At 33.0% G+C, this 20255-nt stretch overlaps 2 protein-coding genes across 2 annotated transcripts in view; one reads left to right on the top strand and one right to left on the bottom strand.

Moving 5' to 3' along the window:
• LOC119832241 (ATP-binding cassette sub-family A member 3-like) overlaps positions 1-5834 on the bottom strand; it is a 38288-nt gene extending 32454 nt beyond the window's left edge. The window contains exons 1-5 of the mRNA XM_038355900.1: positions 5803-5834; positions 5454-5713; positions 4410-4583; positions 3753-3997; positions 2646-2756 (exon numbers count right to left, since the gene is read on the bottom strand). Of these exons, the coding sequence (XP_038211828.1) occupies positions 2646-2756; positions 3753-3997; positions 4410-4583; positions 5454-5713; positions 5803-5819 (807 nt within the window). The 5' untranslated portion in view covers positions 5820-5834. The remainder of the gene's footprint in view (positions 1-2645; positions 2757-3752; positions 3998-4409; positions 4584-5453; positions 5714-5802) is intronic.
• Positions 5835-9526: 3692 nt separating this feature from the next.
• LOC119832226 (ubiquitin carboxyl-terminal hydrolase 31) lies at positions 9527-18203 on the top strand. The gene is made up of 14 exons (XM_038355874.1): positions 9527-9988; positions 10059-10250; positions 10707-10841; positions 11189-11323; positions 11395-11498; positions 11694-11814; positions 12265-12412; positions 12691-12837; positions 13081-13265; positions 13625-13731; positions 14198-14329; positions 15292-15387; positions 15502-16511; positions 16756-18203. The coding sequence occupies exons 1-14, from the start codon at positions 9653-9655 to the stop codon at positions 16791-16793; spliced, it is 2886 nt and encodes a 961-aa protein (XP_038211802.1). The 5' UTR covers positions 9527-9652; the 3' UTR covers positions 16794-18203.
• Positions 18204-20255: the final 2052 nt, after the last annotated feature.

Below are 20255 nucleotides of genomic sequence, written 5' to 3'. Positions count from 1 at the left end.
GTAATAAATGTTATTTGCAGTTAACAATTTTCTTTTTTCTTTATTACAATATTTATGGCAAGACTAGGTATAAAAGACGCACGGATTTTGCCCCATTTCGGAAGGCCAAGCGAGCGAATTCCACAGGATTCGCGTCTCGACTCCCGCACGGTATCACATCAGTTTGAAGTAAGCTTGTAGCAACGTAATGTGTTGACAATGTTATTTTTTTATAAAGCCTTGAGAAGTAAAGATATTTCTTTATTTTGATAAAGTAAACACGTAATATATGTTGTTAAATATTTTATAGGAAAATAAATTAAAACGAAAACAATAGTACAACTCAACCACATTTAAATAGCACTTGGCAGGCACCAACTTTCAAACGAAAAATAATCTTGAGAATTGGATCATCCAGCAAAACTTATGAGCTAACAAAAATACAGTCGAATTAATAACCTCCTCCTTTTTTGAATCGATCGAGAAAGATTCTAAAGTCTATTATTATAATGTCAGTAATGACAGTAAACGTTTATGGTAAAATATTAAGTATTCCTGTTCTTATGATGACGTCATTTAGAGTTTGCGACATTTTAGAATGAGTTGATTTTTATTGATGAATACATACAGACGACCATAGAACCTCCTCCTTTTCGTTTTGGAAGTCAGTTAAAGTTGTTTAAAATTTGAATAAGTCAATTTACATTTTTGCAAATTCATAAAAAACCGGACCGAGCGTAGCTTACAGATATTTTTTTTTTGTTGGAATTTGGTAAAAATTACTAAATTAGAATTCATGAGAAGACGATAATCAAATTTAAATACATATATACTTATATTTAAGTTATGGTCAAGCCTAGATATTTTATGTAATTTAGAAAACAGGAAAAGTATAATGCTAAATGGAAATTAAATTTAAAAGAAACTCGATCAAATGATGACAAAATAGTATGTCATTGAAGAAGTAACGAAAAGTTTGTCAATGAAATATATAGCTTCTTAAATAATAATGGGTTCATAAAACTATGTGTTAGGTGGTAGCTTGGTAGCTTTTTAGCTGACTCTAGAACATTTGAAAACAAACCCAGTCATTAAGTTTATGAATTTTAACGAAGCCATGTACAAGGAGTAAATGACTTCGTTAAAATTCGGTTTAAATAAATTGAACTGGTAGGCCGCAACACGAAACAATATAAATAGTTGGTACGATTACTTATTGAAGCCAATTAAAGTGTACCATACAATTGTTGACGAAGCACAAATGTTTAAATTAACCAATTAATATGGAGACATAAGCGTATGTACTATATGTATATCGATATTTCATTCAACATTTGATGTTCAAAAATATATTTTTTTTATTTACTGAGGTGCAAGCTTTCAAGATCTCATTTCATTTTATTCTAAGCAAACTAAATATATATTAGTATAAAGTAACTAAAGGTGAGCTATTCAGCAAGACAATATCAAGTGTTTTTTTACTTTTAAAATCAAACCTAATCAAAGAAACTTATTAAACCCAACCTAGGAAAAAGTTTATACACAAAGTCGTTCTTTTAAAGTTGTTATTAAAAGGAAAAGCTTGACGAAAAAGATAAGATTTGGTTCACTGTTGAATTCCTAGTAGTGTTGTTGTGTGACTTATTGTGTTTTGGTGTTTTACTGTTATACGTAAGACTAACATATAATACTATATACTCGCAGTCCAAACCGGCTTCACTCGTGCTACGTTTTCCTCTCTACAAGAAGCATTCTTATATCTTAACAAAGACGTTTAAAAAAATACGCGAATTAGTGGAGCCTTTCTCGATTTATACGCTTAGCAATACATTGTTTACCGTGATTCAGTTTATATTAATAAAGATTCATAGTATATTGTATATTTATCTATTAAAAATATGTTTAAACTTTAAACATGTTTATCAGTCGCCTAGTTCCCATTTTTTAATTTACTGTATCTATGAATGTGATAAACAAAATGTGAATATTATACAGTAACTAACGATTGTTTTGTGTATTTTATTATAATTCCCAGCCGCTTTTTAATTGTAGCGTCCCTTTCCGTACATATTACATCCAATAATCGATATTTTACACCTTTTAGAATCCCGAATATGTTTACGTAGTAAATATTTCACGTAAGGTTATTCTCGTCAACACAGTTGATGCTATTGTACGCCGGCAGACGGCAAGGTCGCACAGCGGGATAAAAATTGTGCAAGTCTGTGAACTTTGGATGGTGACTCGCATTTTAGATGCAAAACATGACAATATTATATATCATACTAACATTATAAATGGGAAAGTTTGTATGTATGGACAGATGTACGAGTTTGTTACTCTTTCACGCACAAAACAGTTTATTGTATCTGGATAACATTTGATAGAGATAAATTTGTCTGGATTAGCACATAGGCTACTTTTTACTGGAGTACCACGCGAGTGATGCCGCAGCTAGTGCATCATAAATTAGAATATTATTTAACACTCATCCTACATATTTAAATCATGTACATACACTATAATATTATAGATTTGTAGAAGACGAGGTGTGGGAATTATACGAAAAAAACCATTGTGTATGTCATTCAATAAGGAAATTGGTCACACTGTAACGTCATTAATGAAATGAAACTTTGAGTTGAAGTAAACATTCTATAGCTTACCTTGAACAAAATAACCATTAATACAACGGATATCAATAGAAATGAAAACTGTTTTATAAACCAGGCGAGCCAATGCAGCCACGATGGTAAACCCATTATCGTCATTGTTTCCTAAAACAAAAAAAAAACATTCTATCTTATAATTATATAAAATGTAAGTTATTATCGTGAACTGATAATCTAAGATATAAGTATACATTTTATAGTTTACTTTATTGAAAAATTATCTCACTTATAAATTTTGTCTTTGACTCAGCTCTTTTTAACGCGCTTTTATTAGCTTCATCTGTATTTTTGTATGTAACCGATTAGTTAGGCTCGATATTGAGCCACTTTAAATGAACAGAAAAAATTCAAGCTATTAAAGATCAGTGACAATACAACAATTTCATAACTCTATCTTATTATCCTTATTAGATCACAAGGATTATAAGTATAGTATAGTAAATAGTAAATAGATATAGTAAATACAAAACCTTTTGATCTAATAAATTTCGAAAAATACATTATTGAGGTTTATTTCCATATCATCCCATTCACAATTAACCTGATTGATATTGTTAAAATGTTGCCAAATCTATAATAATATATTAAATTGATAGGTCTTCCCCATTCAAGGAGCTTAGTAATTATTCGAATGTGACCTTCGATAATACAATGTGGAACGTGTATCGGCGCAAGAACCTAATAGTATTAATGCGATTATTTATGTCTGATAGAGCTAGTTCATATTAAAGTGTCGTTTAACGTGTTGTATTGTAAGGATGAGCGACTTACTTTCTTTATGAATGCTGCATTCTGCAGTTTTGTTGCTTTATTATTGTGACATATAACTAGTTCTCTTATTACGAAAAGTCCTGTTTGATATCTGATAGACACTAATAAAAATATTTATATTACACTAATATAATATTTCTCTATGTGGCTGAAAAATATATATCTCTGTTCAAGAAATTTGGGAGAAGATATAGATATGATATGCTCTATTGAACATGGAACCTGAACTACTTATTCTTTGCCCTTTTCTCCATGGTCACAATTTCGTAATTTTATAATAACTGTTAAAGCATTCGCGAAAATGAACTTATATTAAAGGTACTATCATACCTTCAGCTGCAATTCCTTTTCTGCCGTTACAACTCTCACTGTATTTACGAACGTATATGCAAAACAAAGCATTATGATCATTGAAATGAATCTTTCCATAGCAATCAGTAGGTTATCCTCCCTATAAGCCATTTGTGGAAATCTTTGTAAATAAACCTTGGTATTAACAGATTTTCCAGATTTTTGTTTTATTATCTCCTGGGATACAGCATGTTGGACCGCGAGAAACATTTCTGGCGAATAGCCTAGAACAATAAAATACGAAATTTTGAAAATATGTATGCCCATATTGTGAGCAATTTCTTTCAAGTTTATTGTAGACAATTATAAATCAAAATACTGTTAAAATTATACGAATATTAATATTTATTTATTATCAATATCCAAGTGGCAATTGATATAATCTGTTAACAATTAATCTGTTATACAATGTTGCACTATCAGTGATTAACCATATAATTCAAGAACACCAAAAAATGTTTACATAAACAAATGATTCAATTGCAAATAGTAAATTTATATCTTGCAGAGAAAGATTGTCCTGATAAGACATATAATCCTACTAAACACTAAAAATATCATCAATATATGTATATTTATTTAGGAGGACTTCAGATATATTTGATAATACAATGCATTATATATAAAAATAGTGACCTGGAGTTTTGCCACCATATGCATCATTTGGGTCTCTTGGGCCTGGCAGAGGGAATAAAGGAAATAGCAAATTAGTCCTCCAACTTGCTCTCAGTGGATGGTCAACCATAGGAGTTCTCATCACTGCTGGAAACCTCAATGTAACATTTATATCATCAGGCCATTCAGTAGCATCTAAAAAAAACTTTTAATTATTTCAAATTTTAAAACAGTTCAATTACAAGATGTGTTATTTATCAGTATCTTATATATTTGTTGTTTATAAGTATACAAAAAGTAAAAGATCAAACACCCAAAACTCTTTTAATAAATATTTCATAACCATAATCTACTTATAACATATGCAAAGATTATAATTACATAACTGATAAGAGTAAGTTTCTTGCATAAGAAAATATATACACATATAGAAAATTTCTTGGTTCCTGATAATATTGTAATTTTTTGTTTCTCTAATTTTCAAAATTCATATAATTTATATTAAAATTCAGTTATCATTTTCAAATTAAAGTATTTTTACTTTTCTTTTTAATACATATTTCTAAAGATGTAGGTTTTAAAACTGTTTTTTTTTGTATGCCACTCAAAAAAGCAAGGACAGGACATTAGTAGATTCAAGGAATCTACATAAATTTATGATAAGACTGCAAGCTTGATATTTTACAATGTAGCTAATTACATGAACATTGTAACAAGTCATTCAAAACCTGTTTTAGCAACATGAAAGGTTCACAATTAATATACTTGTATACATACAATTATGTACAGAGTTAACAATTAATTAAATTGTTTTGTGATTCATTTTAATATTTCATTAAAAAAAATGAACTAAAATTAAAAATAAAATTTAAAGTTTTGCAATTATTCCCATAAAAATACAGAGTTTAGAAGTGTAAAGTACATTCAGCTTAGCTTAATAATTGTGTTCTAACAGATCTAACAAAAAATCAATATCAATAATTAATTACTTCTAAATCTATCAGAAGAGAGTAGGAATAAATAAGTGTATGTAACAAAAATATGTATAAAATATTAATAACTTACTAGCCATGTTATCATCAAATTGAATTCCTACTAGAATTTTATTCATGGCATTGGGTTGAGTTAGTGCTTTCTCCAAATCAAGAGAATCCTTAAATCCCTTAGGTTCTGGGAGCATAGCTGTATCAAATAATAATACAAGAAGACCATTTAAATTGTCTAAAGCCACTGTAGCCATTGCATTCTCTGTAATTTTTCTAGTAAGAGCATTATCTGGTGAAAATGCTAATGTTCCTTCTCTTCTTGCTGTTGTTAAATTTCCTCTATGAATATATTAAAGGATGGTTAAAGAAACACTTTTATTTAATGTATTAAACTGACAGTATATTCAGTATTATTTTATAATACTTACAATTGTTTTTCACTCATGTTAAAGTATGTTGGAAGAAACGGTGGGTATGATACATCTGGTTTAGATTGAGGATCGACAAGACATCTTATTAATATTAAAAATAGAGAAAATATCACAGGGGACGATATCTCGAAAGCTGTTTGCCATTTATGTCTTCTTTGAAGGAGAAAATTTTTCCATATAAGGAGTTTTAATTTCTCAAATGAAGACATTTTATTTGAAGCTGAAAAAAGCGCTATTTTAAATAACAATTAAGTAATCAATAAATCTAGGTGTTTAAAATATGATTTAATAATCTTGTGGTTTGAATCCGCGGTGAATTATTATATACATAAAATAAATCATTCTGTAAATAAAGAAAAGTGTAGTATGATGTTATATTTGTCTATCGTCGTTAACTAAAAATAAATATAATATTTACGTATTAAACATTGCACAGTAATACACCAAGAACATTCCACTGTTTCCTAGTTTAGCACAAAAACACACACTCCATCAGATTCACAAATTGCACTAATAAATGAATACCAATTAATTCTTTAAACTGCGTCTCCGCGAAAATCTAGGGAAATTTAAAGATCTGTCACAAATTTGGTCCGAAATTTACACAACGACCCCCACCTTGGCCCGTCATGCATGAACTGTCAAAAATTTTGGGACTTGACTTGCTTTTGTTTTTAATCTATCTTGATCTTTAACATACGTGGCTTTTTGGTAAAATGCAAATAAATATAGACTGAGCTAGAACTTTAAAACTTGGGCTTCACTGGGAAAATTCTTTCTTCTTCTTCATCTGGGAAAATTCAGTTTAAGAGCAAAGCAGTTTGTATTGATAGTACTGTTTGCGATTTAGTCAAATTTGGGGAGAGTCAAAGAAACTTCTTAAAAAACGTGTTGTTGCTCTTGTAGAGTTTATTATAGACTGACTTTTTAACTAGCTTATAATATAAATTACAAATAACCTTATTCTAGCCTTCACATTCCAGACGCGACATAGTCAAAACAATTTTAATACAGTAGCAGTGTCGGCCGCCCATGGTTCTAAACACAATCAACGAGTTGTTATTACGTGAGAGCGAGACTCACCCAATATAACTCTTCCCTCCGCAAGTTCTAAATTATCAAAGCGGTTGCTATCACTCCGATGATTTTGAAATAAGAATGTGAAAATCATATACTTATGAACTAGGAAAAGACATAATAACGAAATTAGAACTAATAACTTTGCTGATGCTTTTCACATTAACAAGTGTCACTATTCACTTATATCACTTTCATTAATTTTTACTAAATTATTTAAACGTTGTAAGTTTGATAGCTCATTTGTATGGTGCCCAGGTTTATGGGTTTCTTCTGCAATTGATTCTTGGTGACACTTATTTCAGAGAGAATGATAATCGGAGCTGACATGGTGGGATGAACATTGGACTGGAGCTTACATGGTGAGGTTTCAGGATTACTTCTCCAATTTGAACCTTGCAGTTGTTATCCAACACACGAAGTTTGGTGCCTTTAATATTTTTATGAGTTACCTCGTTATCACATATTTTATATAGTATATTTTCAGATTTACTAAAAATTATTCACTTTGTTCCGCAATTGGTTCGATTTTGTGGTTGCTGATTTCAACCGGTACTGGGTGGCAGGTGCCTATATTGCATGAAAAGTAATTAAAGCTGTCAAACATGCATCTGCATGCATCAATCTATCTGCACATGTGGATTACATCACTACTGCTTAAAACGGTGAAAGAAAACATCGTGAGGAAACCGGCATGTCCAAGAAAAGTTCGACGACATGCGACATCTGCCAACCCGCACTTGGCCAGCGTGGTGGATTATGGCCTGAACCCTCATAGGAGACCTGTGTCCCAGCAATGGGAACATATATGGGCTGATGATGATGATGATGATCTGTGCTCATAAGAGACTGGCGTAATATTTTTAATTAATTGAATAAATGCAATACTTGTTTCAATTTGGCTAGCTAGGTGATGGTAAAGGAGTTGGAAATTATGGAAAAATAAATTGTAAATCTTTGCAAATATATTAACAGTTATATTAGCATTTGTTTCCTTAATTAGTTTTCTTATATTCTTTATCAATCTGCATAATATTTTCAGTTGTGGAATTTGTTATTTTTACCAATGATTGAGAAATTCGTGATATTAAGGTAATCTTATTACTGACTACATTCTGATTTGTCTTTATGCCCTTTATCATGTGTTCATATCTTAAATCGTCATCATGGTCCAGGTTACTAGTTATAGTTTTAATAATACATCCCAGAGGATTTAAAAGTCCGCGCTTGATTCTAACAGATGGATTTAGCTGCTTTTATTTTTCTGTACAACTACGGATAGCGTAAACTGATTGAAGTTTACAGTCTTGTATCTGAACGTTGAGAGTTCTATTGGTAAAATTTGAGTTCACGTGTTTGTTAAAGTTATCATATCGCTTAATATTTTACTCTACTCCCTAAGTCCCTATGAATAATACTTTAATCTAAAACCTTAACAATAGTCCACTCATCGTAACTTACTCTAGATTGTCTTTCTTTCACAAGAATTACTCCCGGATTTTTACGTATCTCGTGAAGTTGAAGGCCGTATCTATTTGACGCTAGGATCAGGAACACGATGAGGTACCTGTGAAGGTCGCTTAATGTCCTTAATAGGCACATTGGTGTCTCTATTTTTAATTTTCACATTACATATATTTCTGGTAATTTCCCCTGATATTTGTGCTTTTTGGTAACGAGGTTCATCTTTGCTACACCTTGTATTTCCACTCTTAACATATACGACATCTCCTTCTTGAATGTTGAAAGAATTTTCACCACCACGTTTTTCTTTAACCTTCTCTTTATTAGCTATCGTTTTATCGGTTAAGTATTTATAAAGGTATTTTGTTCGTTTCATATGGTCGTTAACTAATTTTTGTGTATATTATTTGTTAAAATTCACATTAAAGGTATTATTAGAATCAGTATGTCCAAAAACAACCTCAAAAGGTAGCAGAATGGATAGTATATATAAGTATAAGACATGACTGCTTAGGTCATTACGCTGGTAGCATCTGTTATTTTATGTTCGTATTGTGCGATGCGGTACATCCTACTAATATTTTAAATGCGAAAGTTTGTAAGGGTGTGTGTGTGTTTGTTTCTCTTACACGCAAAAAGTACTGAACCGATTGCAATGAAACGTAGATAGCTGGACAACTGGAATATATATATAATAGGCAACTTTATTTAATAATAAGCAATTCGTATTCTTACGGGATACGGACTTACGCCGGTAAAACCGCGGGGCACAGTTAGTCTTTAATATTGTTGAATGAAAGCGTAGCGTATTAACCTTATAGAGTTAGGGTTATGTTGGGTGCTAATATGTAATTCTATCTTGAAAAATTGTAATGTTTCTTTTAAAAGAAACGTTACTAAATTTGGAACCGCTCTACGCGTTTATTTTGTTATTAGTACCGTAGAAAGAAAGAAAATTTATAAGAGCACGTACTTCTTCAGGGGTAGGGCGGTTAGAAAGTTCGAATGCCTTTTAAAGTTTGCTAAAGGAATCTATTAAGGTAACAAAATATTTTCCTTCTATAGAATAGATCCATAAATACTTCTGTTGAATGGTTTCTCTTTTGTTTGTGTAAAGCGTTACTAAAGACCAAGTATCAGATTGACCATAGACAAAAGTAGTAATTGGACAATTGGCATTTGGCAATGGCGCTTATGTCAGAAGAGTCGAACATAGAAACATATCAATGTTTTCTAATTAATTTCTTATTTCTTTTTCAAATCACTTTACTAAATCAATGTTGTAATTTTTAAACTCATATTTACTATGTCTATAAGTAATTTGTCATCAGTTTTAAAATCATGTTCCGAGAGTGAATTGATAAATGAAGTCACGGAAACGAATATGACATCAAAACAGGTGGAAGGATCCCGATTAAAACGTACTTTTACTCTACCTCGCAACCCGTTTGGTACAACAAAACCTAGTTCCAGTAAAAATAAAAACAATGATAGTGACAATAAGCCATTAAGTGCAATTCCTGTGACTGCAACAACGCCAAAAGATGAGGGTGGGCTAGAAAGGAAGTTGTTTAGAAGGCCATCATGGAAGATATTTTTAAATAAAATCGCTCAACATATGAGTACTGTAAACACGACTGTAGTAAGTCATGTGATAATCTTTGCTTATTTTACGAGGTGTTTCATAAGACTAATTGGTAATATTGATGTAGGTTAAATCGGGGCAAGCTGTCGTGAATACTGATAGAGTTCCATGCAGTGGCGAACCTCCGTGGCCGCCAGGTACCACCCCAGCAGCTACTGGAATAAAAAATCATGGCAATACATGCTACATGAATGCAGTTTTGCAATGCCTTTCGCATACTGATGTTATAGCGGAGTATTTTGTTCTTGATCTTTACAAAGTGAGTTTTTTTTTTGGGTAGTAAATAAATGTGATAAATCATATTTATGAATAACACTAAGAATACAGATTAATTTTTGCTCATTGCTTTTAATGTATTTGAATAAGTTTATTGTATCATTAATGACCAGTAAAATTTCCTCACTCTTTGCTATTATTTTTTTTATTATTCGCATTCTTAATTTTATAGATAATTATTTTTCATCTTCCTGACATTAATATAATTTTGCTTTTTTCCTTGTTTGTAAAAGTAAATTAAAATATTAAATTGAATTAAATTGCCTGTTGAAAGTTTGTATAGTTAATAATGAAAGTCTTTTTTGCAAAGAAATTGAATATTTTATACTAGTTATTATTAAAATTATCATAATTGTTCTAATGTTTTATTTTTATTGTATTGTTCCTTATATTTATATTAAGTGAATATCTTTTTATGATGTTTCACATTTTTTTACAGGTGGATTTGCAAAAAAGAAATAAAATCAATTCAAGAAAGTATGGAACCAGAGGAGAAGTGACAGAGCAGTTAGCAACATTGCTCAAAGCATTATGGTCTTGTCATTATGTACCAGATATGAGTATCGCTTTCAAGGTATTATATTATGTAAAACTTTATTTTAATTCATAGAAGCAAATTTAAAAATTAATTTCAATGCAATTTTAAGAAAAGTCATAATATATTAGGCATTCCACTTTGATTGTTTATATTAGAATATTAACTTGTAATTAATAATATCATTAATCAATACCACTAATTAAGTAAAACAGTATAACAAATATTTGTAAACTTATTTACAAATATTTCTGACCTGATTATTAAAAAAGGGATTTTTTACTGTCCTGATTGGTATATTATAACAATAATCTTCTTTGATTACACTGTAGTAATGGTGGGTTGATAGCTGTAAATAAATATGAACATGATGTTTATTCTTACAGGCAGCTGTTGAGAGACATGGCACTCAGTATAGAGGAAACAGTCAACATGATGCCCAGGAATTTCTCTTTTGGTTACTAGATAAAGTTCATGAAGATTTAAATACAGCTACCAAGAAAAAATATAAAACTATAAAAGTAAGAACAATGCATAAAAGATGTGGGTGAAGAATATGCTCTGATTTATACATTTGAACTTCTTATTTTAGAATACTGTTGGAAAGTCTGATGAGGTTGTTGCAGCTGAAACACTAGCCAATCACGCTCGTCGTAATAGTTCCTTTGTACAAGCAGTTTTTCAAGCACAATACAGGTAAACTTTCAGAATTGATTATCAATTATTGTTTTTAATAACCTTGTTATCCATTTTAAAGAATCTTTACAGCCTTTTTCCCTTATCAGATTTTTTGTTTTTATGAAAAAATAGATAAAAGAACTTTTATAATTACTATAAAAGAGCTGAGTTGACGCTTTTTTGTAATTTTTACTTGATATATACATTTTTTAGGTCTGCATTGACATGTGCAAAGTGTGAACGGACTTCATGTACCTTTGATCCGTTTCATTGCGTCAGTGTACAACTACCCACCAGACCAGTAACAGTGCAACCCTCACCCCTGCCTGTTAATGTAAGTGTATTTTATTGAATGAAATAAGTAGTAAAAAAAGGTATTCTGAAGATGCTTGATATTTGATTTGGGAATGGATGTCTTAATAAATAATAAAAATCAAGTAATTAATTTAACAATTTTTATTTTTTTATTATGAATATATTTTAAATAAATATACAATAACCCATAATCGGAAAATTCTGGATGGATTGACTAATTTCATTATCATTTTGTGTTATCAACAAATGAATGTGTAGAAGGTGCAGTTTCCATTTAACAATTATTTAAGTCCCCATATTAAAATGTCTAACATTTTTGCTTGTTAATTTAAATTAATCGAAATGTGAAATATCCATAATAAATAGCTTCAAATGTGTTGGATTCTACATTCTCCTCAAATTAAATCTAAGAAGTTTGATATGTTTTTTGCAAGTTAATTTAAATTTTTAATCATAGTTAACTTTACAGGTTGTATATGTCAACCAACAACCAAGACAAGTGCGCATTGGTGTGGAATTGCCGACAAGTGCGACAATGGATGATTTGAAAAATTCACTGCATTCAGATACTGGAATTGATAAGGATCATATAATTTTAGCTGAAATAAATGAAACTGGTATTTTCATTCATGTTTGACTTTGTCGATTGTTTATGTACATAAAATTAAATGCTTAACTGTTAATATTTCGAAATCGCAAAAAAAAGAAAGTAAAAATAAAAGTAAGGTGCCTTAATAAGGCAAGTTGAAAAAAAAAAACTTTATGTTTAAATAGATTCACATACTTCTTGCTCTTTAGTTTTTGATGAACTAGTAATATTATTTACATGCATTGTTATAATAATTATAGCTTGCTATCAGATATAGATATAGATATACTGGTATTGAAATTTCAGGTTGGTGCAATGCTCGCAGTGGATGGGAAGTTGCAGGAATTGACTTTGGCGCATTGTACTGTATGGAGGCCCCACCGTTGTTGCAAACTCCCACTACACCCTACCTTTTAATTCTGTGGGTCAATTTGTTAGAAGGCGAGCGATTTGGTAATATATACAATATTATTCTTTAATTGTGTCTTCTGAATCAAGTCTAAAAATAAAACTACCCTTATTTAATTCTATCCTTATCTAATATTCATTTTTTAATTAGTATTGTAGCAAATGATTTTAATGGTCGTAAAATTAGGCTGTAGAAAACAGTTAAAAGCCTTGTGTAAACTTTCAACACATTTTAAAGCATGTTAAACTCATTTATCATTTAAATAAAAAAAAATCAATTTCGAAAAGGTTCGCCGTACGCGATGCAAGTGCCCCGCGAGATCTCGTACCAAGACCTGCAGAAGCTGATGCTGAAGGAGATGTGCCAAGTTGTGGCCGAGCGGGTGCTGGAGACTGCGCAGGGCTCGGATATATTCAAGGCGAGGATCGCTGAGGCTCATCGGCCAAGAGACCCAGCTTATTTGCTGCCTGAGGTATAATTTTCAATATATTGCTAGCTGTTCGCTCTAGCTATTTTTTGTTTTTAGCCATTCGAAAATCTATCTGATAACACAAAAGATATAATTTAAGTCGGTCTAGCCAAATACTACATAAACAAATTACTTCTAAACCGATGGAGTTCAATGACAAACATGCATAGAAGAAATATATGCAGGATTGATTTTTTAATGGGGTGTGGTAGGCGAATTCAGAAGCAGAAACTATGCGAAATATCGAAAAACGCCGAAAGAAGTTACAAGGCGATTTTGAAAAGCAAAACTGCATATTCAAATAGTTCAAACTCAGTTGATTTTGTAAAACTCACTTTTAAAATTTAACCATGTTTCATCAGTTGCCACATCCATTGTTCGCGCTGGACGTAGAGCAGGCGTTGTGCGCGCACGACAAGTACCCCCACCTCAGACTTGAACTGCTCTGGGATCCTGTACATCGAGATAGGTGAGTTATATTAAATGGATTCTATACGATATCGTTTGATAAACCGTTTTGAAATAATAGTAGATTAGTTTATAAAAAATATTTCTTTTATAGTGAAACAGAAATTTATTACTTTGCTGTCCGTCTGTCTGTCTATCTGTCCGTCTGTCACAAGGCTGCATCTCCAGCATCAGTAGTGATAAAATTTTTATAGATGAGGTTTAGTTATTGCCCTTATAAAAATGAACAATCAACTTCTAAAATTTAATTAAATTAAACTTAAAAACTAGAATTAACTTGTCCGAGACTAACAAAAATAGTACCTAAGCGATTCAACTCGAAAATATGTTTCCTTAATCTAATTAAGGAAACATATTTTTTTACGATCAAAAACATACTATTGTATGCTGTCTCTTCATACTGTGTTGCTATCATGTAAAACTTTTGTGAGATGAATAAATAAATGTACCGACAACAATGGTCGCAGCATCATCCGCGAGTGGGGCGAGGCGTGCGAGGTGCACGTGTCGGCGGCGGGCGCGGCGGCGCCGCTCACGCTGCACGCCTGCCTCGCGCACTACACGCGCGCCGAGCACCTCGCGCAGGAGGACGCCTGGAGGTGAGCCTGGGCCAAGGGGCTGCTCCAGATGCCGTGGGGCAAACTGAGGGGCTACTGGGGCACACGATTAGTGGGAGAGTTGACCAAATACTTTTCAGATGACAGGGGAAGGGAGGTGATGGGGCAAAGGCGGGGGCTACCGGGGTACACGACCTGTGGAAGGGTTGGCCAGATGCCATGCAGATGACTGGGGATAGGGGGAAACTGGTGCCGCAAAACGTCGATTAAGTGCGTGTAACTGATTAAAATCCCATTATATTACAGCTGAGAGTTGTATATGCAGTCATTGCCACTGCGTTAATTCGCGTATTGTGAGATTTCTCTCATACACTAAAATCGTAATTAATGCTGAGTGTAATGTGATGCACTGATTAATGCATCTAAATTATAACCATCTCAAATGTAAGCAATGAAATACCAAAAGCAATGAGCACAATATAAAAAATAGCGATATGTGTTAATCTCTCAGTCATCCACGTACACATTAGCGCCTTAATTTGTACATAACGTAAAGTTGTGTTATATTGATTTCAAAACAAAAACCCGTTTTCTCAATATTACTCCACAACTACTACAAAAAGGTTATGAATCAGAACTAATCACGGTAATAATATAAGTTACGTAGGTTCGGCCTTCGCTTATAATGCTGTTATAACAGCGAACTAAATGTATTCGACATTTATCGCCACTTTATTGGAAATTTAGGTTTTATGTTATCTCAACGCTAATCCAAGTAAAGTGAAACAACTTGATTAATAATGCATTTTATAGCTAGACCGCAGAGCTTACAAGCTCAACGGCGTATAATAACCCGTATTTGCTCCGTTACCACCGTTTTAGTAATTATTTGTGGTTGTGATCTTACATTCAATTCGAACTTAGGTATAACATTAAAATGTTAGACTTACATAGCCTTTCTTTAAAAAAAATTATTATACGAGGAAACATTGTTTCTGTTTCAGATGCCCGCAATGCCAAAGATACATGCCGGTTGTGAAAACACTTGGCTTGTGGTCACTTCCAGATATCCTAGTAATACATTTAAAAAGATTTCGACAGTAAGTACAATATATATCCTATATAACCGTTCACTTTCAAAGATTATTTTGAAATCTTAAACGTTGTTATAGTTGGCATCATTTTGCAATAATGATAATGATTTTTTTTTTCAGGCAAGCAAAAGGCCGCACAAGTACAAAACTAACAACAATGGTTGAATTTCCTCTAAACGACTTCGACATGACTCCGCACTTGGTGCGCAGGAACACAACGGCCGTGGAGTCACCGGGAAATTCGAGATCACCAAGACGAAGGCATTCTAAGACGATCGCGAGCCCGCAGGAGAATATCTACGACCTTTACGCAATCTGCTATCACCACGGCGACGATTTAGAAACCGGCCACTACACGGCGGCCTGCAAAAACCCATACGACAACCATTGGTACAAGTTCGACGATTCCAGAGTCACGCCCGTCAGCGACGAGAACGCACACAGCGAGCTCGTCAACAACTCCGCGTACATGCTTTTCTACAAGCGCAAGAGACCAAACGTCGTGCATTCCTGCTCCACGGACGACAACGAACACTGGGCTCTGCGTATGCCGAAGTATGTGAAACCAGCTGGAGAACTGAATGAAATTAGCGAAATCAAGGAAGAAATAGATGACACTAAACTAGAGGCTCCATGTATCGATAAGGGCTCGGAATCGGATGTCAGCGTGCCCAATCCGTCGCCATCGAAGAGTGTAACCACCACAGACACCATATCTACCACCAACTCGCCCGTGAAGCAAGTCGTGAAGAGTACCACGATAATCCAATCGCCCACGCTTCAGCGGCCGCTGATAGTCGAAGTGAATGGACACATAGCGAACGACGAACTGAGCGACTACGAACACGAACGCGGCTCCGTCGAGCCGTACATACACAAGGACGTGCACGTTAACCCTAAAATGACGCCCGTTGACACTAGGCGACCTAGATCCGTGGACTACCCGATACGCTCCAGCACCTCGCCTTCCACCAGAGATTCGAACAGAAGCTTCGAGAGTTCGCCCCTCGTTGCCAGTATCAATGAAGTGGAATACCATCCCACCACGGAAGACGTTATGCTGTCTATGTTCCAAGAGTCTAAATATATTGTACCTCGCCATCATATGAATGGAGAATCTCACAGGACAGGTGGGTTAAGTTTTTATAGTCCAAATATAATAAGTAATAGCTTAATGGTAAAAGCAAAACCCTCAACATAATAAACATTTTATTTTCTTTATAATATATTTTTTTCATGTTTTCATTTTAATAGACGTTTCTCTTAAAAATATTATGACACATTTTTTGTGGCTTTATTTTGGACATAGACCAAAAAACGAAATAAATGATAGTAAATCAACTGTGAGTAAATATAATTATTTTATACTTTCAGAAAAACCATCCGTTTGGAAAACTAGAATATCAACGTGAGACCAGTTGAATGGGATCAGCGAGTGCCACACGAATACTTATGCTTTATTTATTGTACAACTGACCTTAGATCTGAGGATTCCGTATAGTTGACAGAGCTACGTTATTGTATGCAATAGATATAGACTCAATGTTGTGTTTTCCCACGGTGGAATAGGGTTGCTACTTAAATATATGTCGAAACGTATGTTATAACTTTACGTTTACACGAAACGAGCTTCCTAAATATATTCTTCATGTAGTAGTTTTTCTGATTAGTTACATAACGAAACTTATGAGTGTGCTAGTAATATTTTTAAGAGATTTTACTTGAATTGAATCGAAAGCCTATTGAGAACATAATATTCATTATTGTTCATTGCTTGCATATGTAAGTTTTTCATATGTAGTTGATAAGGCTAAATGTATTCTGTGGAATCAAATAGAGATAAACTGCGTAAGAAAAAATGTTGTCATTACAAAATAATAATTGTGCCTTCGCTCTAGGGAAGTTGTGATTTTAAATATATAACACCTCGACACAATGTTAAGATCTTACAATCATAATATGTATATATGATATACACCTAACTTTTTAATTAGATCGAGGTTTATTTATAGATATGACTCAATGTACTTGCAAATACTTCAATTGTGTATATATATGCCGACGTCGCAGAGATTTGATTTTGAATGTATATACTGTGGCCTTTATACAGTTTTACAGGTAATGGGTCTCGTACCTTATGATATTCTGAGTTGAAGCGTCGACTGTGTAAATATCGGAATTCGCACTCGGTAGGATGTGATGTTTATGAGTTAATGAATATTGAGAAATTGACTTTTTTTTAAAAGACAATCGATTTAAGGGTAATATTAATAATGTATGTTGTAATGCGAGTGTGCATTGAGCGTTACGGCAATGTTTCACTCGACCTGCACATGAATGGTAATTAACATTATTTCTTTAACAATGTTACTCTAATGAGTGCAGTTAAACGGTTCTAAAATATAAACAAATTAACAAGTTGCGATTATGTTTCTTTATGAAGCATAATTTACTTGTTTTTAATTACTCGTGTTCCGCAAAATTCCTATTTATTAAAAACTTATTTAACTATTGTTTTTTTTGGTAGAAGTGGCTCTCAGTGTTTGTGTTAAAGGGGTTATAACGACCAAATGCAAATGTATTCAAATTATTTATAACAAAAAGTTTACAATGATCTTATTACTCATATTGTATTGATAATAATCATTTCGGCAATAAACGATTTATACAAGATAGAGTAGTTATTGCAGAGTTACATAACAATATTATGGTCGTTCCAACTCCGTTTTAATATTATGTATTACGTTCGTTGTTTTAATTTAAAATGTTTATTTTTATCTATATCACGTTATGTCAAAATATAAGTGTTATGTGCACCTTAATAATGTTTTTATTTTTTTAACAATCATCCCTATTTATTTTTTTAAAGTTGTCAACCTTCCTAAAACCTTACGTCTTTCTAATGAATGCCATCAGATAACAGCTAAACATGATTTAAAAAGCATGTGTGTTACAGCGAGGCGCTGCACTTTACGTAAGCGTGCATCTGTGTGCGTAACCAAATACAGAAAATCTTTCCGACTGCGATAAATTTAAATAGGAAGAGTTATTTTGTAATTTAAGGTACTAAAGTATAGATAATAAATAATACATAGACAATACAATATATATACACATATTTTTTAATAAGTAGTATCGAACTTATATTCGATTTTTTTTTTCAAATTATACGAATGTGAAAGTTAGTGTATGGATGTTTTTTTCCCTTTCACGAACAGTATCCAAAAACTAGAGAACACGCAAAACCAAATAATCTATAATAGTGAATAAATGTGAAAGGATATTCCACCTTCCTTTTTTTGTTTTTAGGACAAGCTTTTTCATTACAATACGACAATACTTTTAAATTTAAATTACGAACCTCAGTGTCCTGTGGCGTCGGGCTAGTCGCGTATCGCACGCACCACAGTACTTTTTTTTAACACGCTTTTATTAGGTTCATCTGTATGTTTGTATTTAATTTATTTACCTACTCTTTAGACTCGATTTTGACCTACTTTAAATGAAGGGTGTAATTCAAACTTTGTACACTTGTCAAGGATAGCTAACGATGCAATAATTTCAACTATTTATCTATTTTATGGGGGGACGCCTCCGATCAATATAATTAGTTGACGCGCCCATGCAAATGCCTTATGACGATGCACTATTAAAACAATTCAAGTCACTATCGATTATTTTCTGACAAATGAAATCAAACAAACCATATTGCAATAATGTATGCAAGTGTCACGTACTTTTGTGAAATTCTATGTTGCTTGTGAATTGTAGGACCTAATTCTTAATGATTACGAACAAAGATAGTTGAAACTTGTGAAGGTGAAATACCAGTCGTTAAGTGAAGGTAATTTCCGACTAGCTAGGTACATTGTCTAGACATAGCCTAAAATTGCTTCAAAGGATATATTTATTAAATAAATGTTGGATACCGTTCGTTATATAAAGCTACGAATTCACGGTAAACACTGTTTGAACAACAGTTGGTTAACATTGAAAGGAGATATTGAAGGAACTACTATTACAAAATGAATACTTTTGGGTAGTATGTAATAGATATATTATTTAATCGTGAAAATAAATTTTCACCATATTTATCAAATAAGTATATAGACCGTAAGGAGTATAACCTTGAAAAAATTACATCCATAATTTAATAGCGATGTAAACAAACACATTTCTTAACAATAAGCGGTAACAAGGCAATGAAGGTTGAAATTCCTACCTCGTAATTATTTACAGCGCATCACCTAGTGATTATTGTAATTGATATTCATAAAGACGTGATTTTTGAAGCAGCCTACATCACACTTTAGCTTCGCTAATTCCAGACTCAAAAATCATGAAATAATCGCGACGAGATAAGAAGATGAAGAATCAAACGCTCTTAGGTACATATTTATACTTAATAGTATGAATGAGGATGATTCCAGGTCAGCCACGTTAGGCCACGTTAGGCAAGGTGGTTGAATGCCACACAATGCCTTATGTCTACAGGTTTTGTCGGTAGTCCACTGCTCCCTGCGGCAACAAGTCTTTTTTTTATGTCACAGTCGGTAAGCGCTACCACCGCTCATGAACATTTAGAGAGGCATAAGGTCTATTGCAGACCTTACGCCGCTACAAATGGATTGCCGACTTGTAATTGGGAAGGGATTAAGAAAGGATTGGCGAGAGGAATGAAGGAAAGGACTGGGAAGAGGAAGGAAAAGGATATGGGCCTCCGGCTCCCCCACCCACCGAACGAAACATAGCAGAATGCTATTTCACGCCGGTCTTCTGTGGGGGTGGTGTGCCCAATTCGTGCCGAAGCGTGCTCGACTACCACATACAAACCACAGTCTGACATAACTCAATAGAATGAAGAGCGCGGAAAG

The sequence above is a fragment of the Zerene cesonia genome, chromosome 15 (genome assembly GCF_012273895.1).
Source record: "Zerene cesonia ecotype Mississippi chromosome 15, Zerene_cesonia_1.1, whole genome shotgun sequence".
Lineage (NCBI taxonomy): Eukaryota > Metazoa > Arthropoda > Insecta > Lepidoptera > Pieridae > Zerene > Zerene cesonia.
Note: the sequence above shows the minus strand (reverse complement) of the source record. Positions and strands in the feature narration are given on the sequence as shown.

Bases quoted from the DNA above. Each gene is read 5' to 3' on its own strand.
- LOC119832226 (XM_038355874.1), top strand. From the start codon at position 9,653: ATGTCTATAAGTAATTTGTCATCAGTTTTAAAATCATGTTCCGAGAGT. The intron at 14,330-15,291 runs GTGAGCCTGGGC...TTTCTGTTTCAG, and splicing joins GCGCAGGAGGACGCCTGGAG to ATGCCCGCAATGCCAAAGAT. The intron at 15,388-15,501 runs GTAAGTACAATA...TTTTTTTTTCAG, and splicing joins CATTTAAAAAGATTTCGACA to GCAAGCAAAAGGCCGCACAA.